Source organism: Orcinus orca, chromosome 16 (assembly GCF_937001465.1).
Source record: "Orcinus orca chromosome 16, mOrcOrc1.1, whole genome shotgun sequence".
NCBI lineage: Eukaryota > Metazoa > Chordata > Mammalia > Artiodactyla > Delphinidae > Orcinus > Orcinus orca.
The window spans coordinates 87,720,676-87,746,092 of NC_064574.1; the positions used below are offsets into that span (position 1 = coordinate 87,720,676).

General features: G+C 59.8%; 2 protein-coding genes across 7 annotated transcripts in view; one reads left to right on the top strand and one right to left on the bottom strand.

The window, feature by feature from the left end:
* The window catches only part of PRKAR1B (protein kinase cAMP-dependent type I regulatory subunit beta), an 81,362-nt gene extending 59,016 nt beyond the window's left edge, over nt 1–22,346 (top strand). For 4 of the 6 annotated variants that reach the window (XM_049698747.1, XM_004268992.4, XM_033426785.2 and 1 more), the window contains exons 8-11: nt 2,792–2,852; nt 7,603–7,724; nt 20,585–20,666; nt 20,992–22,346. In XM_049698747.1, the coding sequence (XP_049554704.1) occupies nt 2,792–2,852; nt 7,603–7,724; nt 20,585–20,666; nt 20,992–21,164 (438 nt within the window). In that variant the 3' untranslated portion in view covers nt 21,165–22,346. Of the gene's footprint in view, nt 1–2,791; nt 2,853–7,602; nt 7,725–8,157; nt 9,944–15,208; nt 15,295–16,382; nt 20,560–20,584; nt 20,667–20,991 lie in introns of those variants that run through there. The other 2 variants (XM_049698749.1, XM_049698750.1) reach the window with 2 other exon arrangements.
* The window catches only part of SUN1 (Sad1 and UNC84 domain containing 1), a 283,061-nt gene that overhangs the window by 175,382 nt on the left and 82,262 nt on the right, over nt 1–25,417 (bottom strand). The gene's annotated exons all lie outside the window — the stretch shown is intronic.

Sequence of the window (25,417 nt, forward strand, 5' to 3'; positions counted from 1 at the left end):
GGGAGTGTCCGTGGACGGCGTCCATCGCTGCATCAGCCCGTGGCTTGGGCGGACTCGGATGCGCCATCGTGCGACGACTGGACCCTGAGCTGGACACGCGTGGGGGACGCGGGATGGAGGCTGGTAGTGTCTCCGGGGAGAGGGCCACCCACCTCTGAATCCCAGAACATCGGACCTGAGAGGCTCCACTGCTCCACGTGCTACAGACAGACAGACAGACGGATGGATGGATGGAGCTTGGCGAGGCCAGCCGCGTGCACCACCTCTGAGCAGGACGGGGGCTCGACCCCCTCCGGGCCCCCAGGCAGGGGCCAGCGACCCCGGACTTCATTCTTTCAAGCTTCAGTACCTTTCGTTCACCCTGAATCTTACGTGAGACCCCAAGTGGGGATTGATGAGTGCAAAATCCTGTTGTGGAGTCTGGGCTGGGGTCTCCAGAGCCCCACTTGCCTGGGGGTCCCGAGACCCCCGGAACCAGGTCCTGAGCCGCAGCGCTGAGCTCCCACCCCACCTGCTTGGGCCCCTGGCTCCCATCCATGAAGTGGGGCAGCAGGAGCCTGGGACCCCCTTCTCGTGGGAGCTGGGGCGGGGTGTGTGTGTGTGCACGTGTGTGCTTCAGTCCATGGCTGCAGGGCCGGTCAGGATTGAACACGTAAGGGGAAAGGGCGTTTGGAGTGGTCGGTCCAGGTCGAAGGGTCATCTTACCCGACATAGATTCCTCCTCCGCCTGGCGGGTTCGCACCCTCCCCCGAGCTGAGGCCCGGGGGCAGGCCCGCTGTGAACACTCTATACCCAGGGGTGTGTGTGCTATGGCCAGAGCCCTGCTGTCTGCTGGGACCCAGGTCCCCAACCCGTCCTTGGGGCCGGCTCAGTCCACGTGGGTGGGGCCTGGGGGGCGGTGGGGGCCTGGATTTCGCAGACGTTTTAGGTTCCAGTCTTAGGACAGAACGCTTCCCCGGGGACAGCGGGGTGCAGTGGAAGGGGCAACAGAAGGAGCCTCACGTTGGGCATCGGGTTCCGGGCTGGCCTCACGCCTGCGCCAGTGGGGCGGGGCTGGGGGCGGGGCCGTGTCTCCAGCTGCAAGCGGCCGGAAGTGAGGTTCCAGGCCCCGCTGCTGGTGGTGAGGTGGGAGGTCAGGAAGTGCTGTCTTCCCCTCCCTGCCCTGCCCACGCATCCCCATCCATCTGTCCCGGGTCAGGTGAGGGCGCCGCTCTACTGCCCTGCGGGGGGAGGGGCACGTGAGGAGTGGCCAGTGCTGTGGTGGGACGTAGATGGTCTTTCTCTGCGGTCTCTGTTCCTCAAAGTCGGCCCGACGGGACCCCAGCACAGAGCTGTGGAAACCGAGGCTGCAGGAACCAGGGAGATGGGCGGAGCTGAGCCGGACCAGGCCCCGTGCCCCCCGCCACCAGCGTGGGTCCTCTGCAAGCATCCATGGGGACGAGGGTTCCAGGCCCCGCTGGCTCCTTCCCTCAGTGTGGCCTTGGGCAGGCCCCATACCTGTGACGGGAGTTGTACGTAGGGCCAGCCTCACCAGGCACAAAGCCCACCTTGGGGCTGCCGGCAGATGCGCTGCAAAGCCCCCCAGGTGAGGGTCCTGGCAGCCCCCAAGGTGACGGGCCGGCGCCCCGGACACCTGCGTGATGCGTGAGCCGACAGCAGGGGCTCCTGGCCCTGCCTCCCCGTCCGTCTCATCCCAGGAGGAAAGCCTCCAGCGGGAGGCGCCTTGGTCAGCCTTGGAGGCGGATCTCCTTGCCCGAGGGTCCCGGGTGGCCACCTCCAGCTGTCATCCTGCGGCGGGAGATGGATGGGCCAGTTGTGCCGAGCTTTAATGTCTAGGGTTCCTGGGCAAACACGCCTGCATTCCAGCGGGTGGGCGTAGCTGCTGGGAGGTCAGCGGGAATATAAATTATCTTTCAAAAGAAACGCCTTTCTCGAGGCCGGCGGGGCCTGAGACGGCTCGGCTCGGGCTGGGGGCTGAGCTGAGCTGAGCTTGCTGCCACCGCAGGCGTCTAGACCCGCCGCAAGCGGACACACAGGGCCCCAAGACTCCTAGGTTCTGCCACTGACCGCCAGGACGCCGTGTCCCCTCCGTGGCCGCCAGCCGCGGTGCAGGAGCTCCGTCTACACCCTGTGGGTCCAGTTACCATGTGGTCTTAGGTCCCAGCCCCGTGGGGCTCTTTGCCGGATGGAGGGGCCCTGGGGTGTCTGCGCTTCTGTGAGGGAGGCAGGGAGAACGTCCAGGATTCCAGATTTGAGACTTGCAGCCTCTTTAACGCTGGTCTGGCCCTGAGCCACGCAGAGCCGACGGGGAGTCTGAGGCCGGGTCGGGGGGCGGTGCCGAGGTCCTCACACCATGTCAGCTGACCGATGTCTGCTCGCGTAACTTTCACAGAATCCTGTGGGACAGGAATTAAGATACCCCATCGTCCAGATGAGGAAACTGAGGCTCAGAGAGGGGGAGCTGGCTCGGGGCGTGCGGATACGGAGTGTGGGATTTGAACCCGGGGCTTCTGAACCCGCTTGAGGTTCAGGCCTCCTGGCTCCCCCCATCCCGTGGGTCTGGATGAGGCCCAACCTCACATATGCGATTAGGACGGAGACCCCAGAGGGGGAGGTGCGGGGAGGTCTGGGCCGTGAACGGGGGCCGTCACTCAGGCCCTTGCTTGTTCGAGGGGCTTCCGGGGTCTCCTTTTAGGAGTTCAGAGTCACTTGGGGAATTTGGAAATGTGGAAGGGGTTGGGGTGGGAAGCCCTTCTGAACACCTGCTTCTCTGTGTCTTCCCCTCTCACAGGGCAGCACGCTGAGGAAGCGCAGGATGTACGAGGAGTTTCTCAGCAAGGTCTCCATCCTGGGTGCGTGCCCCCGACCTGGCCGCCCGGGGCTGCGGCCCAGCCGTTTCCACATGCCCTGCAAGTTTGGGACACACATGCGTGCTCACACCTGTGCAGTGCGCCCACATACACACACACATGTACACACAGATGCATCGTGTATGCAAGCATGTACGTGCCCACGAACACACACACACACACACACACACACACAGTGTCTGCCCTCCATCCATCCGTGCTTTGCATGTCTGTCTCTCTACCATCAACGCCATTCTCTCCACGTTGATCCATTTGGAGCTGTGTTGAGCGTCTTTCCTGACCTGTTTGGGTTTTCCTCCATGGGGGTTCTCGTGTGCCCCCCGCTTTTCTCGTCCTGGGATCTGAGAGACACGTCGGCCACATTTCCATTGACCGTTGGGGGTGTCAACAGGTTCTCTCCTGCAGAAGATTTTCAGCGTTTTGAAGCTGCTTTGACATACACGACGACGACGTATCATTCTGGACCAGCCTTCCCAGTAGAACTTTTGGCAGCGATGCAGGTGTTCCGTATCCGTGTGGAACACTTGAGAATTTTAATTTTATGTCATTTTAATCAGTTGGAATATGAATCAGTGTGTGTCTAGCAGCTCCCCTTAAGGACAGGGAGTGGACCCGCTTGGGAGGGTGAGTGACGTCTAAGCGCCAACGCCCTGGGAACCGCGGGAAATAACCGTCCAGCAGGAGTTCCTGCGGGAACATCACAGCCTTAAAAACCCCAGACTGGACTTCTGGGTGCAGGTGGTGCGTGAGGCTTAGCCTCCTTTTCTAAGAACCTTTGGAGTGAGAAGGAGAAGAAGCAGGTGCACTTTTGTGGGTGCAGAGGCGTCAAGGAGACAATATACAATGGAGAAAAGACAGCCTCTTCCATAAGTGATGCTGGGAAAGCTGGACGGCTGCATGGAAAAGAATGGAGTTAGAACACTCCCTAACATCACACACAAAAACCCTCCAAATGGATTAACGGCCTAGATGTAAGACCAGACAGTATAAAACTCCTAGAGGAAAACATAGGCAGGACACTCTTTGACGTAAATCACAGCAAGATCTTTGTGGCTCTGTCTCCTAGAGTAATGGAAATAAAAAACAAGAATAAACAAATGGGACCTAATTAAACTTAAAAGCTTCTGCACAGCAAAGGAAACCATAAACAAAACGGAAAGACGACCTACGGACTGGGAGAAAATATTTGGAAGTGATACTACTGACGAGGGATTAATTTCCAAAATAAACAAACTGCTTATACAGCTCAATATAAAAAAAACAACCCATTCAAAAAATGGACAGAAGACCTAAATAGACATTTCTCCAACGAAGATATACAGATGGCCAACAGGCACATGGAAAGACGCTCAACATTGCTAATTATTAGAGAAATGCAAATCAAAATTACAATGAGGTACCACCTCACATTGGTCAGAATGGCCATCATCGAAAAGTCTACAAATAACAAATGCTGGACAGGGTGTGGAGAAAAGGGAACCTTCCTACACTGTTGTTGGGAACGTAAGTTGGTGCAGCTACTAGGGAAAACGGTATGGAGGTTCCTCGAAAAACTAAAAATAGAGTTACCATATGATCCAGCAATCCCACTCCTGGGCACATATCCAGAAAAAACTATGATTCAAGAAGATACATGCACCCCAGTGTTCACAGCAGCACTATTCACTATAGCCAAGACATGGAAACAACCTAAATGTCCATGGACAGATGAATGGATAAAGAAGATGTGGTACATATATACAATGGAATACTACTCAGCCATAGAAAGGAATGAAATAACGCCATTTGCAGCAACATGGATGGACCTAGAGATTATCCTACTAAGCAAGTAAGTCAGAAAGAAAAATACCATATGGTATCACTTATGTGTGGAATCTAAGAAAAATGGTGCAAATGAACTTACTTACGAAACAGAAAGAGACTCACAGACACAGAAAACAAACTTATGGTCACCAAAGGGGGGGGGATAGATTAGGAGTTTGGGGTTAGCAGATACACACCATTGTATATAAAATAGATAAGCAGCAAGGTCCTACTGTAAAGCGCAGGGAACTGTATTCAGTATCTCGTAATAACCTATAAGGGAAAAGAATCTGAAAAAGGATATATATATATATGTATATATATAGAAATAATATGTGTATATATATACACACATTGTATATATATACACATATATATAATATGTGTGTATATATATATATATATATATAAAACTGAATCAATTTGCTATACACCTGAAACTATCACAACTGTACTTCAATTAAAAACATGTTAATAAAAAAAGAGACGCGGACACGGATGGTCATTTCAGCAATTCCTACAATGACAAGAAAGTAGAAACAACCTAGAATCTGTCATCGCAGGAAGGTCCTCGCGCCCGGGTGTGTGTGTGGTACAGGTTTATACTCCAGTAAAGCGCATGGACTAGGTCTCCGCGTGTCAACACGTTTCAACTGGATCTCGGACACAGAAGATGGTGCAGATGACGGTGCGTCTCTGCACAATTTTGGCAACGCTGGGTCATGTTTACGAAGCTATGTTACAGTAAAGGTGTAAGACCACCTATGGGGTGGAAACTCACCAAACCCTTTAAGATTTAAAAAAAATATATCCACCAAATCCTTAATAGTCACAGCCTCTGCGGAAGGAGAGAGAACTCGAATTGAGACAAAGGGACGCGGTTTTATCAGTAACATGATGTGTCTGTAGGAGCAGCTCTGAAGCAAACATGACCAAGTAGTCCTGTGACTTCATTCAGGACAGATGCTGGCTGTGTTGTTCATTCTACTTTTCTGATTATTTTTTTTCCAAATTACAAAAAGAAGGACACGACTGCTTGGAGTTGCTGACATGGGGGTGGTGGGAGGGGGTGGGGGGAAGGTGGGGGGCAGCCGGGCAGCAGCGGGGTCAGGTCCCCTGGCAGAGGACACGGCGCAGGCCTGGGGGACGGATGTGGAGATGCACTTGCTGCAGGATGGCTGCCCACCCGGCGCGTCCCTCCCGGCCCCCCTGCTCCAGGGAGGTAGTAGAGGCAGCTCAGGGGGCCTGCCCTGACCCTATTTCAAGGGGAAAAGCAGGCTTCAGGCCTCCAGGCAGGAAAGGGGGGTCTCCTGGGAGGGGAGCCGGGGTCAGGCTCAGGGCTGGGCAGCAGTGGCCGTGAGGCAGAGCCCGAGGGTCCGCATTCTCCCGAAGCGTCGGCCCCGAGGCCAGTCTGTTCCGGATGGGTGTGCCTGCCCCTTGGCCGCCGCTGACTGAGGGCTGCCTTCTGTGTCTCTTCTGCGGGGTGTCCGCCACTTTCCCTGGCAGCGTTGAGACCCCCCTCCAGAAGGGCAGCGCTGGGAGTGGCCCCACCCGGCCAGTCACCAATTTCCCAGCTGAGCTGACCGTCCACACCTGGGACCCAGGGATCTGAACGCAGTAAAAATGCCCCCAAAGCTTCCGCTTCAGAAATCAGGGCCAAGGAATCGCCCCGATCTCCGTCTCTTCCAGCAGTTCTGTCCTGGGATTTACGCTGCTGAGGGTGGAAGCGCTGACTCTCCGACCTCGGGACTGGGGTTCCAGGTCTCAAATCCAATAGGAAAACCCACCGCTCACACAGGAGGACGAGAACTTCCTAAGCCCAAGGCTGTGAAATCAAACGCCTCTCATCGCCCTGGAAGGAAACGAAGCAGCAGTCACACGTTTACCGGCACCGGCTTCCACCTCGGCACCAACCGTGACCCTCCAAAGTCACGGCGTCTTCGCCGCCATGCCGGCCTCCTGAGGGTGCCCGGGGTGTGCGTCACGGGGCAGCTCCCGTCCGGTGCGGAGGCTGCTGGACCAGCGTGTGGCAGCGGCTCCAGAACCTGCCGCAGCCCCGGGCTTGGTCAAAAGCGTGTCCTTTTCAGCGTGTGGCCCTGGCAGGAGTTTTCAAGCAGAGAAATCCCCCTCCTACTCGAGATCTAAAATAAATGCTTTGCTTTGTATTTTTAGCGGCTGACCTACATAGTGCAGCTGATAAGTGTAGGCCAGAAAAGTTTCTTTGGCCAAAAGAGAAACAGTTAATCAGGCAACCATTAAGTTCTTACAAAAGGAGCACGCTGGTATTTTTTTCCTTCCTGAGGGCTAGGGGTGGATAGTGACGGGGAAGGGAAGGCGTGAGAAGGGGTGGAAAGATAGAATTTGCAAGTATCAAAGTAGACTTGCCATTGGAATGAAGTATTTTGACCCCAAATAATGGAAGGTATACTACACCTCTAGTAAATACAGTTGTATGCTCTTTGAATGGCACTGAATGGTGTCTTATGAACAGGAAATTGCTTCGACCTCTGAATTATTTAAACCCCTTGGTAGCCCTAGTGCTGAGCTGTGATTATACTGTTTGCAAAAATATAGGCAGCTCTGTTCTTCTGAAGATAACAAAGGCATTTCATCCTGAGTTAACTTGGACTCAACGTCCAGTGCCTGTCATCTACGTTAAACCTTTGATGTAGGTTAGAATCGCTCCCAGTTCTGAAGCCCTGTCCACCTGCTGAGCCGTGTACACCCTGGACCCAACTCACTTGTGAAAATACCCGGGCCTCCTGCACAGAAATTTGCTTTCTGTTTTGTTCATCCTGTGATGGAGCAAAGCCTCATCACCCTGGGGCTGGCCATGTGGGTGTTTTCTTAGATTGTCTGGGGTGGGGAGCTGACCCCCCGACCCTCCCTGGCCCCCGTGACCCCCACGCCCCCGTGTCCCCTGCTGCAGAGTCCCTGGAGAAGTGGGAGCGTCTGACTGTGGCTGACGCACTGGAGCCCGTCCAGTTTGAGGACGGAGAGAAGATCGTGGTCCAGGGGGAGCCTGGGGACGACTTCTTCATCATCACAGAGGTGAGTCCGGCTTGGGCGTGGGGAGGGCTCTGCGTGGTCCCCAGCCGAGGAGGGCCGCCCGGGAGTGGGGGACGCCCAGTCTGCACGTGCCCCTCCCCTGGGGACCAGCATCCCTGATCCCCGTGCTCCGTTCCCCCACCACCTTCATCCTGCATGCGGACAGGCCTCCCACTGGGTATCCTCGCCCTTGAGAATCACGGGGTCTCCTCTGAGGAAGTGGGTCGGGTGCCCGAGCCCACACGCGTGCAGACATTGCACGGACTGAGCACGCCAGGTGTGAAGGTGAACGTGGGGATCGGGACACAGCCGGGGTGTGGGGGGCGCCCTGAGCCGGAACCCGGCGTGACGAGTGCATCCTCTTGGGGGAGATGTGTGAGTTGAGGGCACGTGGGATCTCTCTGTGCTGCTTCTTACAACTACGTGTGAATATCAGTGGTCTCCAGTTAAAAGTTTAATTTGGAAGATTGGCGCCAGATTTCTCCACCTGGACCCGCGTGAGTCACTGTTCCCTCCTCCATCCCCCACCACCGCGACAGCTGGCTCTGGGCCGTAATCCGAAGCCGCCACACTCAGCCTGTCACTGATGGGGGTGAGCAGCTGCATGACCGCTGTGTCCCCCCCGCCTGGGGCTGCGCCTAGGCTACGGTCCCCGGGGCCGCCTCGCCATGGGACCCTCCCCATGACACAGACCCAAAACTATGTGAGTTTGGCTCACTTCCTACTTCCCTGGCCCTCCTGGCGGGAAGAATTTATGTCGCCTTCCCGGGAAAACACACGCTCCAGCTGCACGTTTTGCCGTCGGAGAAGAGGAGCCTTCAGCGCAGCAGAGGCTGGGGCAGCTCGAGTCTGAAAGCCCGCTCTGGTCGCGGCCGCAGCCGCAGAGGGGGTCACTGTGCCGTCCAGAGAGAGTGGTACCAGCCTTGGGGTTGATGCACAGAAAGGAAGTGACAAAGGCTCAGCCCCTGGTGGCATTTGGCCGACATCGCCGGACTTGGAGCCACTTTCTTGGTTTAAAACAACAGAAGTGACTTCCCAGGCTGCTGCTGTCGGCGAGGATGCTCCGGGTCCTGCTGGCTGGCGCCTGCCCGCCTCTGTGCCTCAGTCCACAAACAAAGTCCCGCCCTGTGACCCGCGAGTTCCGTGGAGACTTTATCTGGGCTCCCGCAGCAGCCCCTCCTGGGAGGGCGTGCCTGTGGTTCTTCCCGCCACCTGCCTGCTGATCACGCAGGAAAGATCTGGAAGGCTGTGGGGTCAGCAGGAGAACCACCTCAGGAGGGTCCTGGTGGCTCCAGCACAGAGCTTTACAGTGTGCGTTTGGGAACCGGGACCTTTGTTACCTACCGGTCCACGTCTCGGCACTGAGCCTGGGGCGGGAGGGCCCTTGGGGTTGCAGCTGAATGATGGACGTGGTTCCCACCTGAGACCCAGGGCTGGGGGTGCTTCTGCAGGAACCCTGCTGAGGGATCCACCCACAGGCAGCATTCCTGTCCTGGGGTGGGTGACTCGTTCAACAATGTTTCTTGAAAGAAAGGGGAAAAACCACAGACAGAACAAATTATGATTCCTGCCAGCCAGGTCTCCCCTCCGTAGACCTGAGAGGCCGCAAACCCTGCGTTTCAGCTCCTGCCCCGGCCGTGACCTCAGAGAGGTCATCTCAAAGGCTCACGCCTGCTCTCCCCAGAAGCAAGCCCCCGGGGTGAAAGTTACGGCTTGACTCAGAACATTTCCGGGGCTCTACTCTCAGGACTTTGAGGGAACTGTGGTCCCTCGAGGTCTGTGCTTTTTATCTCAGATCCTCCTGCAAAGGTAGGCAGTGTCTGGTTCGTGGTTTCTGGAGGACGTTCCAGCAGAAAGTTGCTCACACTCTCCAAATGCAGCTGAGCCTGCCGTCGGACACAAGGGGTGTTAGGGTTTGCACTGGCCTGCACCGTGTTTTTTTTTTAAAAAAATTTGAATTAATTGTCACTATTTAAAAATCAGGGGACTTCCCTAGTGGCACAGTGGTTAAGAATATGCCTGCCCAGATGCAGACCTACTAGAGAATGGACTTGAGGACACGGGGAGGGGGAAGGGTAAGGTGTGACAAAGTGAGAGAGTGGCATGGACATATATACACTACCAAATGTAAAACAGATAGCTAGTGGGAAGCAGCCGCACAGCACAGGGAGATCAGCTCGGTGCTTTGTGACCACCTAGAGGGGTGGGATAGGGAGGGTGGGAGGGAGGGCATATGAGGATATATGTATACGTATAGCTGATTCACTTTGTTATAGAGCAGAAACTAACACACCATTGTAAAGCAGTTATACTTCAATAAAGATGCTAAAAAAAAAAAAAAAAAAAGAATCCGCCTGCCGATGCAGGGGACACGGGTTTGAGCTCCAGTCCGGGAAGATCCCACATGCTGCGGAGCAACGAAGCCCGTGCGCCACAACTCCTGAGCCTGTGCTCTAGAGCCCGCAAGCCACAACTACTGAGCCCGTATGCCACAACTACTGAAACCCGCGCACCTAAAGCCCGTGCTCCGCAACAAGAGAAGCTACCGCAATGAGAAGCCTGCGCACCGCAACGATGAGTAGCCCCCACTCGCTGCAACTAGAGAAAGCCCGTGCCCAGCAACCAAGACCCAATGCAGCCAAAAAATAAATAAAATAAAATAAAATAAAATAAAAATCAGGTATTTTCCATGAAAACCTGGATCTCTTCTTCTTGAACGTCTGGATCTGGCCACTTTGGATCTCCATCCCTGCCTGGCTGCAGCCAGCTGGACCCAAGAGGCGGCTGCCCCGGGTGTGACACGCTCCCCACTTTGCCCCAGTCCTCACCCTGCCCCCTTGCATCCCCGGCGGGCTCTGCACACACTTGCAGGCCACTGAGTTTGCAGCCTCGGTTTTGAGGCCCAGGGAGTGAGCAGCTCTGGCCAACACAGACAGTCGTCCATTATTCTCTGGGGCCAAGGCCACGGGTAGAAAAATTGTGAAGCCGTGTGAAAGACGGGTCAGCGGGGTTCCTCACAGAGCTTACAGGGACTGTGACAATGGGAGCTTTGAATGTGAGCCCCACAGCTGTGCAGTCTGACCTCACCTGTGGGGTCCTTCCCCAGGGACACGCCAATGCCAGGTAGTGGGTCCCAGACGCGGCCGTGTCTTGCCCCTGCATCCCTGCTCTGGACCCGCCCTTTTGCCCTGGGAGTGCTGGGCCCTCAGTGTGGGCGTGAGCGTGCGTGTGCACGTGTGCACGTGTGTGTCCGAGCATCCTGCACTTCTCTAGAGCAGTGTGAGTGGTGTGCACATTGCTTCCTGTGTTTCCTGCGTGGCCCTACCTCCTCGCCCTTCCACTGACGCCCTTTGGGCCGGGGGTGTCTGTCTGCGTCTTCTCTGCTGCTCTGGGGCTGGACGTTGCTCTAGCTCATCCATTAAAGGCCGTCAGAGCCGAGTTCCGTGATTGTCTTTGGGGGCGAACCTGGCGCCACGACCCTGTGGTTTGTGTTATGGGCGGCGTGTTCCTTATAGAATCACCAGGAGATGGTGACGGGTGGGGTGGGGACCCTCTCCAGGGGCTCCTGACGCCTCCTGCCACAAAAGCTGTCTGAGGAGGGCCTTGGGAGAGCGATTCGGGGACGGGGACACTGCTGGTTCTGTTGAGGGAGTTCGGCTTTGTGGCCGAGTGTCCCGCCAGCGCTGACCGAGGGGGTGGCAGTGGGGGCAGAGTCACAGTAACAGCGATAGTACGGCCCGGAGTGTAACCCAGCCCCCTTGGAAGGTACGGTTTTCACAACATCGTAAAATGTATTCAAAGTGGTTTCCTTGGCAACTTGGATGTTTTTCCCTTTTCCTCTGTGGTCCACCAAATTGGGTAAGTCACGGTGGTGCCTCAGGGTTCACAGACATCGCACGCTCAGAGCTGAAATGCAGCCGCAGAGACCTCTGCAGCCTCAAGCCACTGTTTCCCATGGGGCCAGAAGTGGTCACCGGCCGCATCTGAGAGGGGTGTGGTGTCCGCCCCACAGCCGTGTTCTCTCCCAAGACTACCAAGGGATGAGCCGACGTGGCCTTTAGAGGACGTGGCGGGAAGAGCTGAGTAGATTCCCTCGAACAGGCTGCTTGCACATGTATGTGTTTCAGCACATCATCCGCCCCATGTTCTCGTGACACCCACGAAGCCGACAGCTGGACAGGAAAGGACGTTTCCACTGCGGATGCGCCGGGAAGGGGCCCAGGCCCCAGGCCCCGCTGTGAGGGCTGATTTCACGGGTCGACTCGGCCAGGCCTCAGGACGCAGATGTTTGGTCCAACGCGGGTCTCCAGGTGTTTCTGTGAAGGTGCTTCTCAAATGCGGTTGACACCGATGTCAGTTGACCTTGGGTGGAGCCCCTGACCTCTGTGGTGAGCGTGGGCCTCCTCCAATCAGTTGAAGGCCTCCTTAAGAAGAAGAGGGCCGAGGTCCCCCAGGAAGAGAGATTCCCCGCAGCTGGCCTTGGCCTTTGGACCGAGTCCCGGCACCCACTCTTCCCTGCCGGCCTGCCTGCAGAGTTTGCACGTCAGCCCCACGGTCGTGTGAGCAGATTCCCTAACGTAAATCTTTGCCCAAGTGCACAGGCCGTCGGTCTTCTTTCTCCGGAGAGCCCTGACCAGTACCACTGCCTTCCGACCCTTCTGGAACGCTCAGGCCTCTGCTCAGGTGGGTGTAGGGGCCCGGCTGCTCCGAGGCCCCAGAGCTGCAGGGGGCGGGGCCCGGGGCTCCTGCCGCGCGTGCTGGCCCTGCGAGCGGAGCGGGGCTGCGGGACCCTGGCTCGCGGCTTCCCGTGGCTGGCAGGCCTGGTGCTGCCCTTTCTCTCTGTGGAGGCCACGCTGGTCTTGGCGCCGGGCCCCCGGCTCCCTGCGCGTGGACCGGCCGGGTCCCGCTCCCCCGCTGTGGGCCTCAGGCCACGCCAAGGCCTCATCCAGGGGAGTGGGAGCGCGGGCTGCCCCGGGCCCCCGCCCTTGGCTGGACCTCAGTCCATCCCTCTGCTCTCCTGGGTGGATGCGGGTGAGCACAGCCTGGGGCCAGCGACAGGCTGCTCTGGGAGCTGTTTCCCCAGGTGTGGAGGCGCTGGCAGAGACCCGCACCTGCACAGACGTGAGAAACGGCTCCTGCAGACGCCTGATGAGTCCCTAACAGCACGTGCTGGCCTCTGGGAGCCAGGCGGGGCTGGCAGAGCTGGGCTGGCGTGACCCCAGGGTCTCCGTGCCAAGCCTCCTGGCGGGGGCTCCTTGTCTCGGAGCTCCGTGTGCTCACACCAGCTGTCTCTGAAGCTGTGGGCGCTGCCAGCCCCTCGGACACCTGACCCCCAAAGCTCGTGGAGCGGGTTCTCAGCCGACCAGGGCAGACCTGCGGTTGTCAACCTGGGGCCTCACAGACGTGAGAACAGAAGGCACCAGTGGGTCCTTCCAGGGGCCCAAGCACCCCTGGCCCCTCAGGACCCGACCTGCAGCAGCCCGGGGGGCCGTACTTGGCCTGGCTGTTCTCGGGACCTCTTCTAGTTACCGAAGCCTGAAACGCCCTGTAGCCCGAGGAGCTCTCGGCCGCCAGCAGTGGGACCTGCGGGCGTTCCCGGCTGCGTCTGGCAGGACAGACCCTGGTGGGCCTCCCCCAGGGAGAGAGGGCGTGTGGGGCTGGCAGGGAGGGGCCAGACGCGTCGAGAACGTGCCAAGTCCTGTGAGGCTTGCAGACTCAGGTTACTTCCTAGACCTCCTCTCCCTCCAGGAAGACCCTGGGAAGAGGACGTGGGTGGGGCCAGGCCTGGGTCTCAGGTCCCCTCTGTTGCAACCCTCCCCGTGGCCAGATTCCACACCTGGCAGAACCTCCGGGGCCTGGGGGCAGCTGGACAAGAGCGGGTTCCCTCCCCGCCAGCTCCCAGGCAGGCTGCACAGCTGGAGGCATTGCCATGGAAACGTGAGCTTGGATATATCATCTCCTCTCTTTGCAAATCACTTCTATGAATGTCCACAATGTTGAAGCGACTGCAAAGCAACCCCTTCGACGCTGCCATTGCCCCGGGGGCTTTCCTAGCTGATGCTGCGCCACTCACATCTCAAGGGTGTTCCGAGTTCGCCGTTGTCTCGGGAACTTTTACGGAGACCGCTGCAGGCCACAGTGCACGGATCCGAGGTCACAGCCATCTGTGACTCAGCCCGTCCGTGCCCCCACCGTGCACCAGGCCGAGGCTCAGTGTACTGGGGGAGGGGGGTGGGGGGGCGACGGCCGCCGCTGGGCAGTTTGCTGTGACTTTGCAGGGGAGGGAGAGCATGGGTCCCACATGGAGAAGGGAAGGCCAGGGAGGTGGAGCAGTGACCCCGGGTGGCGGTGGGTTGGGTATTGACGTATGAGCAGGAGTCCTCCAAATGGAGAAGGTCGGGGAAGGGCATCCAGAGGAACACTGGGCACGAGGCCAGGGGCGCCAGCTGTGGTGGGGGGCAGGGTGCTGGGGGCTGAGTGGGGGTGGGGGGCGGTGCCAACTTCGGGGCAGCAGGACCACACACACCCTCCGCTCCGGACAAGGAGTTTGGACGTCCACCCTGTGTCCCCTGCAAGGTCAGGGACATCTTGTCCAGCTGCCCAAGCTTCCCTGTGAGCCAGACGCCCACAGCCATCCCGCCCTGAGGCTCCGGCTCCCAAGGGGCCTCCCACGGGCCTGGTGGGTTTGCCCCTGTCCTGGGACCCTCCCTCGCTCGAGAACCTGTCTGAGGGGCTCACCCTGGCCCTCCGCCCGACGGGCGGCAGCCCTCACAGCTCAGCCTCGGGGGCCCCGCCAGGAGGTGCTGAGTCTGGTCGGCACCTGCGCAGGGTGGCTGCGGTCTCCGTCTCCGTTAGTTGCTGTTGGGTTTCCGTGGTCGGTGCCAGACCCTCCCCGTCCAGGGAGTGAGAGCAGTGCCCCTGGCCACGGTCAACATCAAAGGACGGCAGTCTTGGTCCAGAAAGTAGCAGGAAGATAAACTTTCCTTCCGGACTGAACCAGAAGGAACGCTTTTCCAGAAGCCAGGCTGGGCTGGGAGCCACACTGCACCTGTGTCCACTGGTCCCGGCCGACTCGGACCTCTGTCCTCCATGCCAGCCGGGTCACCAGTAATGAGAGGTATCCGGATCTCAGAGGAGTTCTTTTTATTTAGAGACTGTATTTTTTAAGGGCAGTTTTGGGTTCATAACAAAGTGGATGGGAAGGTGCCGAGATTTCCCACCAGCCCCTCCCCGCCCCACCACGGGCACAGCCTCCCCTACTACCAGCGCCCCCGCCAGGTGGTGCATCTCTCACGATCGATGAACCTGCATGGACATTTCACATCACCCAAGGTCCACCGTGGTAGGGTTCACTCTGGGTGCTGTACGTTCTGTGGGTTTGGACAAACGCCGTATCACACAGTAGTTTCCCTGCTGTAAAGGCCCCCTCTGCTCACCTGGTCGCCCCCTCTACGCCCCGACGCTCAGTCTTTTCACTGTCTCCCTAGTTTTGCCTTTTCCGGAATGCCATGTCGTTGGAAGCACACAGCCCGAAGCCTTTCCTCACTGGCGCCTGTCACTCGGTGGCGCGCATGTAAGTTTCCTCCGTGGCTTTTCAGGGCCTGACGGCTCACTTCTTTTTAGTGCTGGTCTGGATGGACCAGTTTGTTTATCCGTCACCTGCTGGAGGACACCTTGGTGGCTTCCAGTTTTGACAGCTCTGAATAAAGCTGCTGTAAGCACCCTCGTGCAGGCTTTCGTGTGGACGTGAGCTTCCAACCTGACCCTGTGGGTAAATACCAAGGAGCACAATTGCTGAATCTTAGAGGAGCTGGAGGTGACCCCCGACCTGGTGTCTGCTTGGTGCTCGACAGCACCTCTCCTGATCCCACGGGGGGGCTCTTACACCCGGGATCGCCCAGGCCCTGTCTTGGGCAGCTCTGAGGTCCACCGAGAGGGTCAGAGGAGTCCAGGGGGCTCCCAGGTCCTGACGCATCTCCTTCCTCGTCACCTTGTCATCTGGGGGCCGGGGCTGGGGACCCATCCTCTTGGAGCCCCCCCCTTTTGTAGGCCCCAGCCCGTGCACCTCAGTCACCCTTGCCCTGGTGAGGACGGCTCCCAGTGCCGGCCAGGTGGGCACTCCTGGGCTTTGCAATGACCTGACCACATCCCCTGTGGGCGGACGCACTGAGCCCACACGCGGTGCCCCCAGGTTGACAGGCTGTCGTGTGCCTCGGGCCTCCTCGGCCCTGCGTCCCCAGGAGCATCCCGTATGTGAAGGTTCCGGTGAGGCTGCCAAGGTCCGCCTCTAGGTGCCGAGGCCTGGAGCTCAGAGCTTCTGAGTTCAGGGATGAGAGCCTTTCCTAAAATGAATTTTAAAAAATTATGCCCGTAAAATGTCACTTGCTGGGATAAGACCAGTGACACAGAGGCATCTTCAGAAAAGGGTGACACCACCTCCTCTGCCCCCGTGACCGTTTGTGTGGGTCCCTCCTACAGTCCTTCTCATTGACTTGGCTCCTTCCTGATTTTTTTTTTTTAATTAACGTAAGAAACAGTTTTAAAAGTTGGGGATGCACCCCCCCAAAAAGTCTAAAAGCACCATCTTCCATCTTCCTCCCTCCCCTCGACCCCCCTCAGGAGGCTGGAGGAACCCTGAGGGCCTGTGTTTCCCATCCTCAGCCGTTCCCAGCTCTGGTTTCCCTGGTATCCGCACACAGCATGAGGCGTTCCCAGACAGACAGATGTGGAACTCATTTGCTGGATTCCGAGGTCCTGCTTTACCCCGGACGGGATTCCTGGCACCAGGGGAGGAGAGATAAGTAGCGTGCAAAGACCGTTGCCATAAACACGCCTGATTTGTCCGTGGAAAGTCCAACAGATGCGCTGTCCTGGACGAATCCCCATGCGGGGGTGTCGACTCCCTCACCCACCGCTGCCCACTGGCCGGGAGCTGGGTGGCCCGAGGGCGGCTTCTGGCCCCACCACGGCCGTGCTGCTGCAGGCCTGCGCGCGCTGGTTCCCTGAGTCTGCGGTGGCCGGCGTCGTATCTCTTCTGCAGATGAGGAAACCGAGGCTCGGGCTGTGCCTTGCCTTCCCCTGACCGCGGCCAGCACGTCGTGGAGCCAGGCTTGGACTGCGGGGAGCCGCCCAGGGCACGGGGCTCAGGCCGCGTCGAGGGTGCCTTCCCATACCTGCCTCCTGTGTTCTTCTTTCAGTTGTCCTTTAGCTTACGGGAGGTGATGCTGGTGCCTGCTTATGGCTGTGATACTGTTTCTTTTAAGATAGATATTTATTCAAATAAAATAGTGTTTGCTCTCCCTGAACTTGGTGTCAGTGGGATCTGAGAGTGACTGCTCACTGCACGGCTGGCCTCCGCACTGACACGCTCGTGTGTCCCCTCCCCTGCTGGGCCGGATACGCACGAGCTCCAGTCTCTGCCCGGCGCGGCTGCAGGTCCCTGGTGGGGGCTCCTCTCTCACCAGGTGCCGTCCCTACTGAGCCGCTGACCCTGACGTCCCCCAGCCCCACCCCGGGCCGCACCGTGGCACGGGGCCAGCGGCCTACAGCCCTGACCTGTCTGCTCTGACCCCACCAGGGTGTGGGTCCTGGGGCGCCCGTGCCTGCCGTTCTCCACTGCGTAGGCTTCCCCGCCCTCGAGCGGAGTCCGGCTCACAAGCTGGAGGAGTGGGTGACGGCCCGAAGGCTGGAGGAGACGGAGGTGGGCCATGTCCCTGGGGAGGGCGAGGCCCGCGCGGGCGGGACCGCGGCTCCCGGCTGTGCCAGCGCTGGACCCGGTCGGTGGGCTCTATGCCGGGCTGGAGGGGCTGCTTCAGGGAGCGGGAAGCCCGAGGCCCTGCTTCAGCGAGTGCGTTCTCCTCGACCTTGGCTGCTTTCTGTCTCATAAAGGTCACGCGTGCCCGTTGTCGAAACCAAAGAGTTGATGTGGGTTTCGACTTTGTAGAAAAATTTAAAAACTGAAAAGCGTTGAAAGGCAAACGGGCCTTTCGTAACCCCTTCTCCTCCAGACTCCAGCAGTGACGTTTTCCTTGTGCTCCTCCCTGGCTGATTCCTATGTGACCTGATTTATTTTTAGAGTTGGGTTAGAATCAATGAGAAATTTGGGGAATATGATCTAGAGTTCTGGCAAGTGTGTTTCTCCAGCCCCCAGAATTCCGGCTCTCAACTCCCTGAGGATGTCTATGCTGCCTTCACGCCCGTCTGGGAAACGAGCTCGGACAGGACGGCTGTTCCAGGGCTGCGGTGATTTCGCTGGGATGGGAAGGCCCGGGCGTGTGCTGGTCACGCCTGTGGCCAGTGTCGTGGGAACGCCGGGCCCTGCTGGTTGGAGGTCCCACCCCATCGAGTCCGTCCGCCCGTTTCCCTCGCTCCCCGCCCTTGGGCTTGGCGGCTCTGCCTTCCCAGGACAGGAACGTCCTGCCGTTGCGTCAGGGCTCGGGGGTGGCGGCCTGTCAGCCTCAGCTGCTGCAGCAAAGAGCCCCCGAACCACTGCGGTGAAGAATGAGGAAGTGTCTGTCTTGTGAAGTGGTGACCCCACGGTCGTCACAGGCACCCCTGGGGGGCGTGGCTCTGTCCCTCGTGGCCCTTCCTCTCGTGGCCCCACTGCCCCTTGCCAGACCTCCCCCCGTGGAGACTGGGCTGTCAGCAGCGGGAAGAGAGTGTGGTGCAGTGCACACCCTGTTGGGGACAACATGGTCCCGTGGCCATGTGCTCCTGCAGCCCTGGGACGTGTGAGGACCGAGCGGAGCGGCCGCCTGTTCCCTGTTGGTCCTGCTTATTCAGGGCTCCCCCTGAGGACCTTTCATCTTCATGCCGTCCAGCCTGGAGGGTCTGTTATTACATCAGTCTTAACGGGTGCGCGTACATCCTCTGTGTCAAGGTCCCGAGTGGGAAAGCTCCGTGCGTCCCAGTGGAAACAGATTTCATCTCGTCAACCTGCCGTCGATCGTAAGATGGGCCGGTCCACATGTGACCAGGAGAGAAATGCTTCCAGTGACCATGGGGGATGCGGTTGGTTCCAGAGGAGGCAGAGGGCAGGGAGGTGTCTGCATGGGGCGGGGGACAAGTGAGAAACAGAACAGTGGCCCACCCGAGCCCATCCCTGCTCTCCTGTGCCCACTGAGCCCTAATCCTCACCGCTGTCCCAAGCGGGCAGGGCAGAGCCTGAGGAGTGGCAGCCAGTCGCATCGCTTGCACGTGACCTGCTCTGGCCAGTGAGCTGTGAGGGGAGGTTGCCGGGAGCTTCCAGAAGGTTTCCCTGCTGATGGCATGGGGGAGGCGTTGGGTGACCCCTGGAACTGTGGCAGCCACGGTGCCAGCACAGGGACTCGACTGAGGCCACCAGAGCAGGAGGCACGGACAAGCCTGGGTCCAGACACGTCTGTGGGCCGCTGAACTAGCCAGCCCTGAAAGCCCTGTCTCAGTCTTCTGGTTCTGCGGGAGAGCAGTTACCCTTAGTAGCCTTTAGACATCTTGAGTTGGGTTTTCTGTTGTTTGGAGCTTGAAGCATCTCATCAGATGCTTTAAGCCTGGAGTTTCACTGAGTAATTCTATCAGCTGGAACTTCAGCTCCGTCCCTGGGGTCCTGAAGAGGAAAATGATCCAGTTGTAAAATGGAAAATTGTCTAAAATGGGAATGAAAGGCATGTAAGTTATATAAGTGAAAAGGCTGCATGTAAACGATAGTTAGCTTAATGCAACGTTGTCTCAAGAAAAGCGCCGCGGTGCCGTCATCCCTGGACCTGACTGCCCTGCACTCCAGGGGCAGTTGGGAGCAGGACCCCACTCCTCTCTGTGGAGGCAGCACGGGACCACGTGTCCCGCAGGCCCTGTCCCTCGGCCGGGGCCTGTGGGCACACGGCCCAGGGAGCACTCCTGGAGTGCCCGGGCCGGGTGGAGATGGCCTGCTGCTCCCAGGTCCGGCTCCCTCTGTCAGCCAGCTTCGTAAGCACCCCAGACGCCTGCGAGCCGAGCGGCCCTGTGGCTGGAGTGGGGCCGGCGTGGGTCCGCCCAGGGCGTCTGGAGGTCCCAGTCACGGCAGGCACTGGTGGGGTCTTTTGACCGAGTCTCTTGCGGCCCGGGCGGAGGGGGTACCAGTTAACCCGGGCGCAGCCAGGCTAGCGCTGCGAGGCCGGGTCTGGGTGAGCCAGGGTGAGCCGAGCCCACCGCGAGACAGCCCAGGCTCCTCTGTGCGTCCAGGGCATCGGCAGCGGCCGGTGAGGCCAGTGGGGCTGGCGGGGTGATTCATAAGGCCTTGCTGCTACTCCTCGGGTGTGTGGGGAAGATGCCGGGTTCCGACGAGGCTCCGGCCCCAGGGTGCCCCCAGACGGCAGGCCAGGGGGCTCTGTGCGCGGAAGCCACCGGTGCCGGCTCGTTGCTGCCGGGCTGCGGCCCCCGAAGGCCGAGTCTCTGGTGTGGAACGCGGCCTCGCCAAGCTGCCTAGGCTGGCGTTAATCATTGAGCCCCAGTGTCGCGGACACCCCGCCTGGAGGCCAGGGGGCCGCATCGCTTAGCGGGGCGGCGTGACCACGAGGCCACGCGCCTCCCGTCCTTGAAACTTAAGCCAAGGTCAGCTCGGAGCAGCGCTGCCCTCGGAGGCACCTCCAGATTCTGCCCGTGCCCCGCCCGCGGGCAGACAGCTTGGGGCAGGAGCCAGGCCGGCGAGGATGGTGGTGCCCGGGAGGTGCCCTGGGCCAGAGCACGGCCGCAGCTCCCAGACCCCACGCCTCACTTTTAGGTGGGGGGCGTGGAGCCAGTGGGAGGGGGATGCGGGCGGTGCCCCTCGGGGGTGGCCTTGGGCACCCCCGCCTTTGCCCACCCGACCCCAGCCGGCCGACCCTCACGTGTCCCCTTGGCATTTGCAGGGCACAGCCTCCGTCCTCCAGCGCCGGTCCCCCGGTGAGGAGTATGTGGAGGTGGGGCGCCTCGGGCCCTCCGACTACTTCGGTGAGTTGTGGGGTCTGCTCCCTCCTGGGGTGGCGGCCGTCGCACAGGGCCCCAGGAGGGCCTGAGGTGAGGTCCGCAGGGGCCGTGGGAGGACCTGGCCGAGGCCTGGGCACCCTGGCGGCCTGTCCTGGGTGCCGGCGGTCCCGGGAGGGCAGGACGCGGGTCAGGACCAGGCCCGGCGCCACCTGAGTTCCAGGCGATGGTAAGTGTATCCCAGCGCTTTGTGGGCCGCGCTCGCGCAGACGTTCACTCAGGTGCGGCCTCGCGTCCTGAGGTTTCGCTTTTCCCCTAAATCCGCAGCCCTGACGCTCTCTCTCGCCCCCAGGGGAGATCGCGCTGCTGCTGAACCGGCCCCGGGCGGCCACCGTGGTGGCCCGGGGGCCCCTCAAGTGCGTGAAGCTGGACCGGCCCCGCTTCGAGCGCGTGCTGGGCCCCTGCTCCGAGATCCTCAAGAGGAACATCCAGCGCTACAACAGCTTCATCTCCCTCACCGTCTGAGCAGCGCTCCTGCTGCTGTGCGCGCGCACGTCCAGTCGAGGCTGGCAGCTGGCACCGCCCCTCCCTCGGGCTCACGCCTCCAGAGGTGGCGGCCCCCTCCCCGTCTCCCTTCCCCGCCCCCCACTGGCTCCTCTTAAGGGACCCGCCTTCCTCCCCACGTCTTCTGGGGTGAGGGGCCAGCTCTGGGAGGCTCTCCTCTCCTAGCAGGCTGGGCAGCTCCCGGCGGCCGACCCCTGTGATGTGAGGCCACCCGGTCTGTGGCCAGGGTGTGGGGCGATCACATCCCAGGGGGTCCCCACAGGCACTCTTGGGCTTGGAGTGAGAAGCTGAGGCTGAAGAGAGAGAGGTCCAGCCCCTCCCTCAAATGCCCGCCCCCACAGAGGGTCCTCCCAAGATGCCAGGGGCGGGGAGGCTCTGGCGGCTTAAGCTAGCTCCAGCCTCAGAGGGGGGTGGCCCCCCGGAGCCCACAGCATGTTTAGGGGAGTGGGCGTGACCCTCCCCTCTCCTGGAAAGCTGGGCGCACTGACCAGTTTGCCTGACCGTCAGAGGCAGGGGTCATCCTCACTGGGCTGAGACGCCCAGGAGAGGAAGGGCACGCCATGTGAGCCTGGGGCTTTCCGAGGTGCGGTGAGCGCTGCTCTCGGGGCCGGGGGAGGCCCCACTGCCTTCCACGTCTTCGCAAAGCAGCTTCTTGGAGACTGGGAGGAAGTGGAGGGATTTTCTAAGACACTTTCTGGATGAAGTTGTCAGGAACAGAGTCCCCTGTGAGTCATTCTCCAGCAGACAAGCCTCCCGTTAACCAGGAGTCTCGCCCTGGTGGGAAAGCCCGTTATCCGAGGCTCTCTCCTCCCCATGTAGGAAGAATGTGAGTCAGACCAGCCCTGGGCCCACACACCTAAGTCATCAGTCAATCCATTCCCCCTCGGAAGTGTCATCAGGCCAACTCTCACGTGAGCTGGAGGGGCCTGGGGCCCGTGCCCCATGGGACTCCTGGTGACCTGAAGGACAAACGAAATAGTGCAGTTACCCCGATTTGCTGCTGCCCGTGCAGCCCGGGGAGGCTGCCTAGTCCGGGGTGACCCCTGCCGTTGCCTGTGGGTGTTTCTGTGGTGTGTAAGCCCTGCCCTCTTTATTGTGATGTTCTGAATGCTGCATGTGCTATTAAATGTGCAATGACGTACATCTTCCTGACTCCATGTTTTGGTCTGAAATCTTTCATAGAAGATTTCATTCCTTTTGTTTTGTTTCTGTTGTGATAAAACAGCCGTAACATAAAACTTACCCTCTTCACCGTGTTTCAGTGTCCGGTTCAGGGGCATCAGGTACATTCACGCTGTTGTGTAACCATCCCCACCATCATCTCCAGAACTTTCTCGTCTTCCCAAACTGAGACTCTGCCCCCGCTACACACTAACCCCCCTCCCCTCCCCCAGGCCCTGGCCCCCACCCCCTACTTTCTGTCTCTGTGACCCTGACTCCCCCAGGCACCTCTCCCCAGGGACCTCACAGAAGTGGAACCACACTGTCCTTCTGCGTCTGGCTCATTTCACTGTTCTGTCCTCAAGTTTCATTAGCCTGTGTCAGTGTTTCCTTCCTCATTAAGGCTGAATCATATCCCGTGTGTGGATGGACCACATCTTCTTTCTCCGTTCACCCGTCGATGGTGATGGACCCTTGGGCTTTAAGCCCTCTCTCGTGGTCCTGATGTGACGAGCTGGCCACGGTTCCCGGGGGCCGGGGGGCGGCAGCAGGGCTGAGCTCTGTGTGGCAGGAAGCAGGCCCCGGGCCCACCCCAGGTGACCACGGTCTGATGGCCTCGGGAGTTTCCAAGCAGTGACTCGGGAAGGGCGTGAAGCTGGGGAGCGTGTGCCGTCCGACCCTTGTGTCCGGACTCCGGGAGCAGCGGGGCTCTGGGCTGAGCCTCTCCCGGCCTCTCCTAAGAAGGCCGCCTCGAGGCCGCCATCCACCCCAGAGCCAAGCAGGGGCGCGTCAGCCGCCCTGTTGCCCAGAGAGCTTTCAGGCCAGTGTCCGGGCTCTGGCCTTGCCGTGGAGGCAGGGAAGGGCCCATGGGAGTTGGGGGGGCAGCCTACCACGCGGCTCCCCGCAATGGCTGGACAGAGCAGGCTCCCTGGGAAAGCCGAACGGGGGTTCCAGAGTAAAGACCTACCCGGAGAGGAGCTTGACCCACAGAAAGTCGCTGCCACTGGGCCGGGCGGCAGCAGCTCCGGGGTCCACGACGGGTGCGAGCCCTGCGGGCACCTGCCCTGGGCCTTGTCTCGTGGGCTGTGAGGGGTGGTCCGTGGAGCTGGGGTGGGAGCTGCAGCTCCGCGGGCCTTGGGGGGGCTGTCGTGAGCAGTGCCTGTCCATCACTCTGGGGGCAGGTGGCCCACTGCGGGGGGGCAGAGATGGCCCTGCATGCCAAGAGCTGGGACAGGGCCCTGCTCCACACTCTCCCAGAAGCGCTCCCGGCCCCCCCGGCTCCCCCGGGCTGGGCTGGCTGTCCTGCTCTGGGGTCCCGCTGTCCCCACGTGCTTCCCGAAAACAGAAAGCAGCCACGTTAGGACCCCCGCTCCTCCCGAGGGCTCGGGCCGTGTGGCCCAGGATGCAGGCGGGCCGAGGCCACAGGAGAGTCAGGAGGTCAACGCACACGTCCTTCAGTTTTCTTGATAAAACATCTGAATAATCAAAGCGAATCTGCACACTGCAAAGCACTGCACGGTATAAATATAAACGTGATACGACAGGAGCCACGTGTACAAAATGAAAGTAGAACAAGTGAGATTCATCTTTTCGTGTCACCAGTCCTAAGCTGCCCGTGCCGGGGCGGGGGGCAGTGTCACCACGAGGGCCCTAATAGGAAGGAGGTGGGAGGGCCAGGGCCAGAGAGAGGGCGTGGGGAGGAGGGACAGAAGCTACCGGCTCGGAGCTGGAGGAAGAGACGGACCCTCCCGAACCCCAGCAGGAAGCAGCTCACGGGAGCCTTTGGACTTGTGGCCTCCAGGCTGGAAGGCTAAGTAGCAGGTCGGCCTGCTCTGAGGCGCTGAGTTTGGGGCGTTTTATACGGCAGCCACAGGACACTCATACGGCGGCCCCGCTGGGATTGGACTGGAGCTCTGCCAACCTTGAGTGTGTGTTCGACCCCACCCCCACCCCGTGCTGCTTGAACTTGGGGTCCCTCCCAGAAGCCCAGGGTCTTCCTGGGCTGGGATGCGGTGGGGCGTGGCAGGCACCCCTCCTTGGAGGGCAGGTCTGGCCCCGGCTGCCTGCTCGGCTGGGGCACGGGGACCCAGGCTGGAGGCTGCGGGAAGCCTCTGCCTGCTGCCCACTGGGGGTGTGGCCAGAGCAGCATCTTCCCCAGCTGGGCACTGGGCCTGCTCCCTTTGGCGCCAGGCGGCACAGACCCGGTCTTGTGGGCTCGTGAAAGCGTGCTTGTGTCCGCCTGAGACTACAAGCCGGGCAATTGTTCCTGCCCCATCGCGGCCCCCAGGGCGGTGCCAGGGGCGCTGTGTGGAAGGGGACGGTGGGATGGGGTCCATGCAGACAGTCCCCGGGTGGCTTGCTCCCCTTGGCTGCCCTGGGGGGCCTGACGTGGACACCCCCGTCTGATCCCGAGGCAGCTTCTGGGAGGGTCAGGGCGTGGCCAGTCGAGGCCTGACAGTGAGCCCCAGAGGGCAGGCGTGGGTCTTACACACTCGACCTGTGGGCCCCAGGACCGGCACCAAGAAATATTTGAATAATAAAGAAAAGCGAAGAAACTCTGGGTTACTGGAGGGAAATCTGGGGAAATGCAGGCTCTGGCTTCCACAGGCCAAAAAATAAGAAACTGATGAAAGTCCCATACCTTCTACAAAAATGAATTCCAAATGGCTCACAGACTTACCCACAAAGATAAAATCATGAAACGTTTAGAAGAACACAGAGGAGGAAAATCCTTGGGCTCTGGGGCCGGGCCCATTGTTCTGAGACTTGACACCCAAAGCACAAGGCATGAAAGGAGAACTGGACGAATTGGAATTCCTGAAAATGAAAAACGTTGCCGGCGAAGGATCCCGTGAGGAAGATGAAAGGGGAAAAAATGATCGTCGATCTGCCCTTCCCCCAGAGGCCTCCCACCGGGATGTGTGACCAGCTCTGGGAACTCGGCAGTGACACTCACGTACTTGCACAGACAGCAGATACGCACAGGAAAGATGGTCGCTTGGCAGCACCGGGGACGAGACGCTCCACGCCCGTAGGAAAGGCTGAGGTGAGAA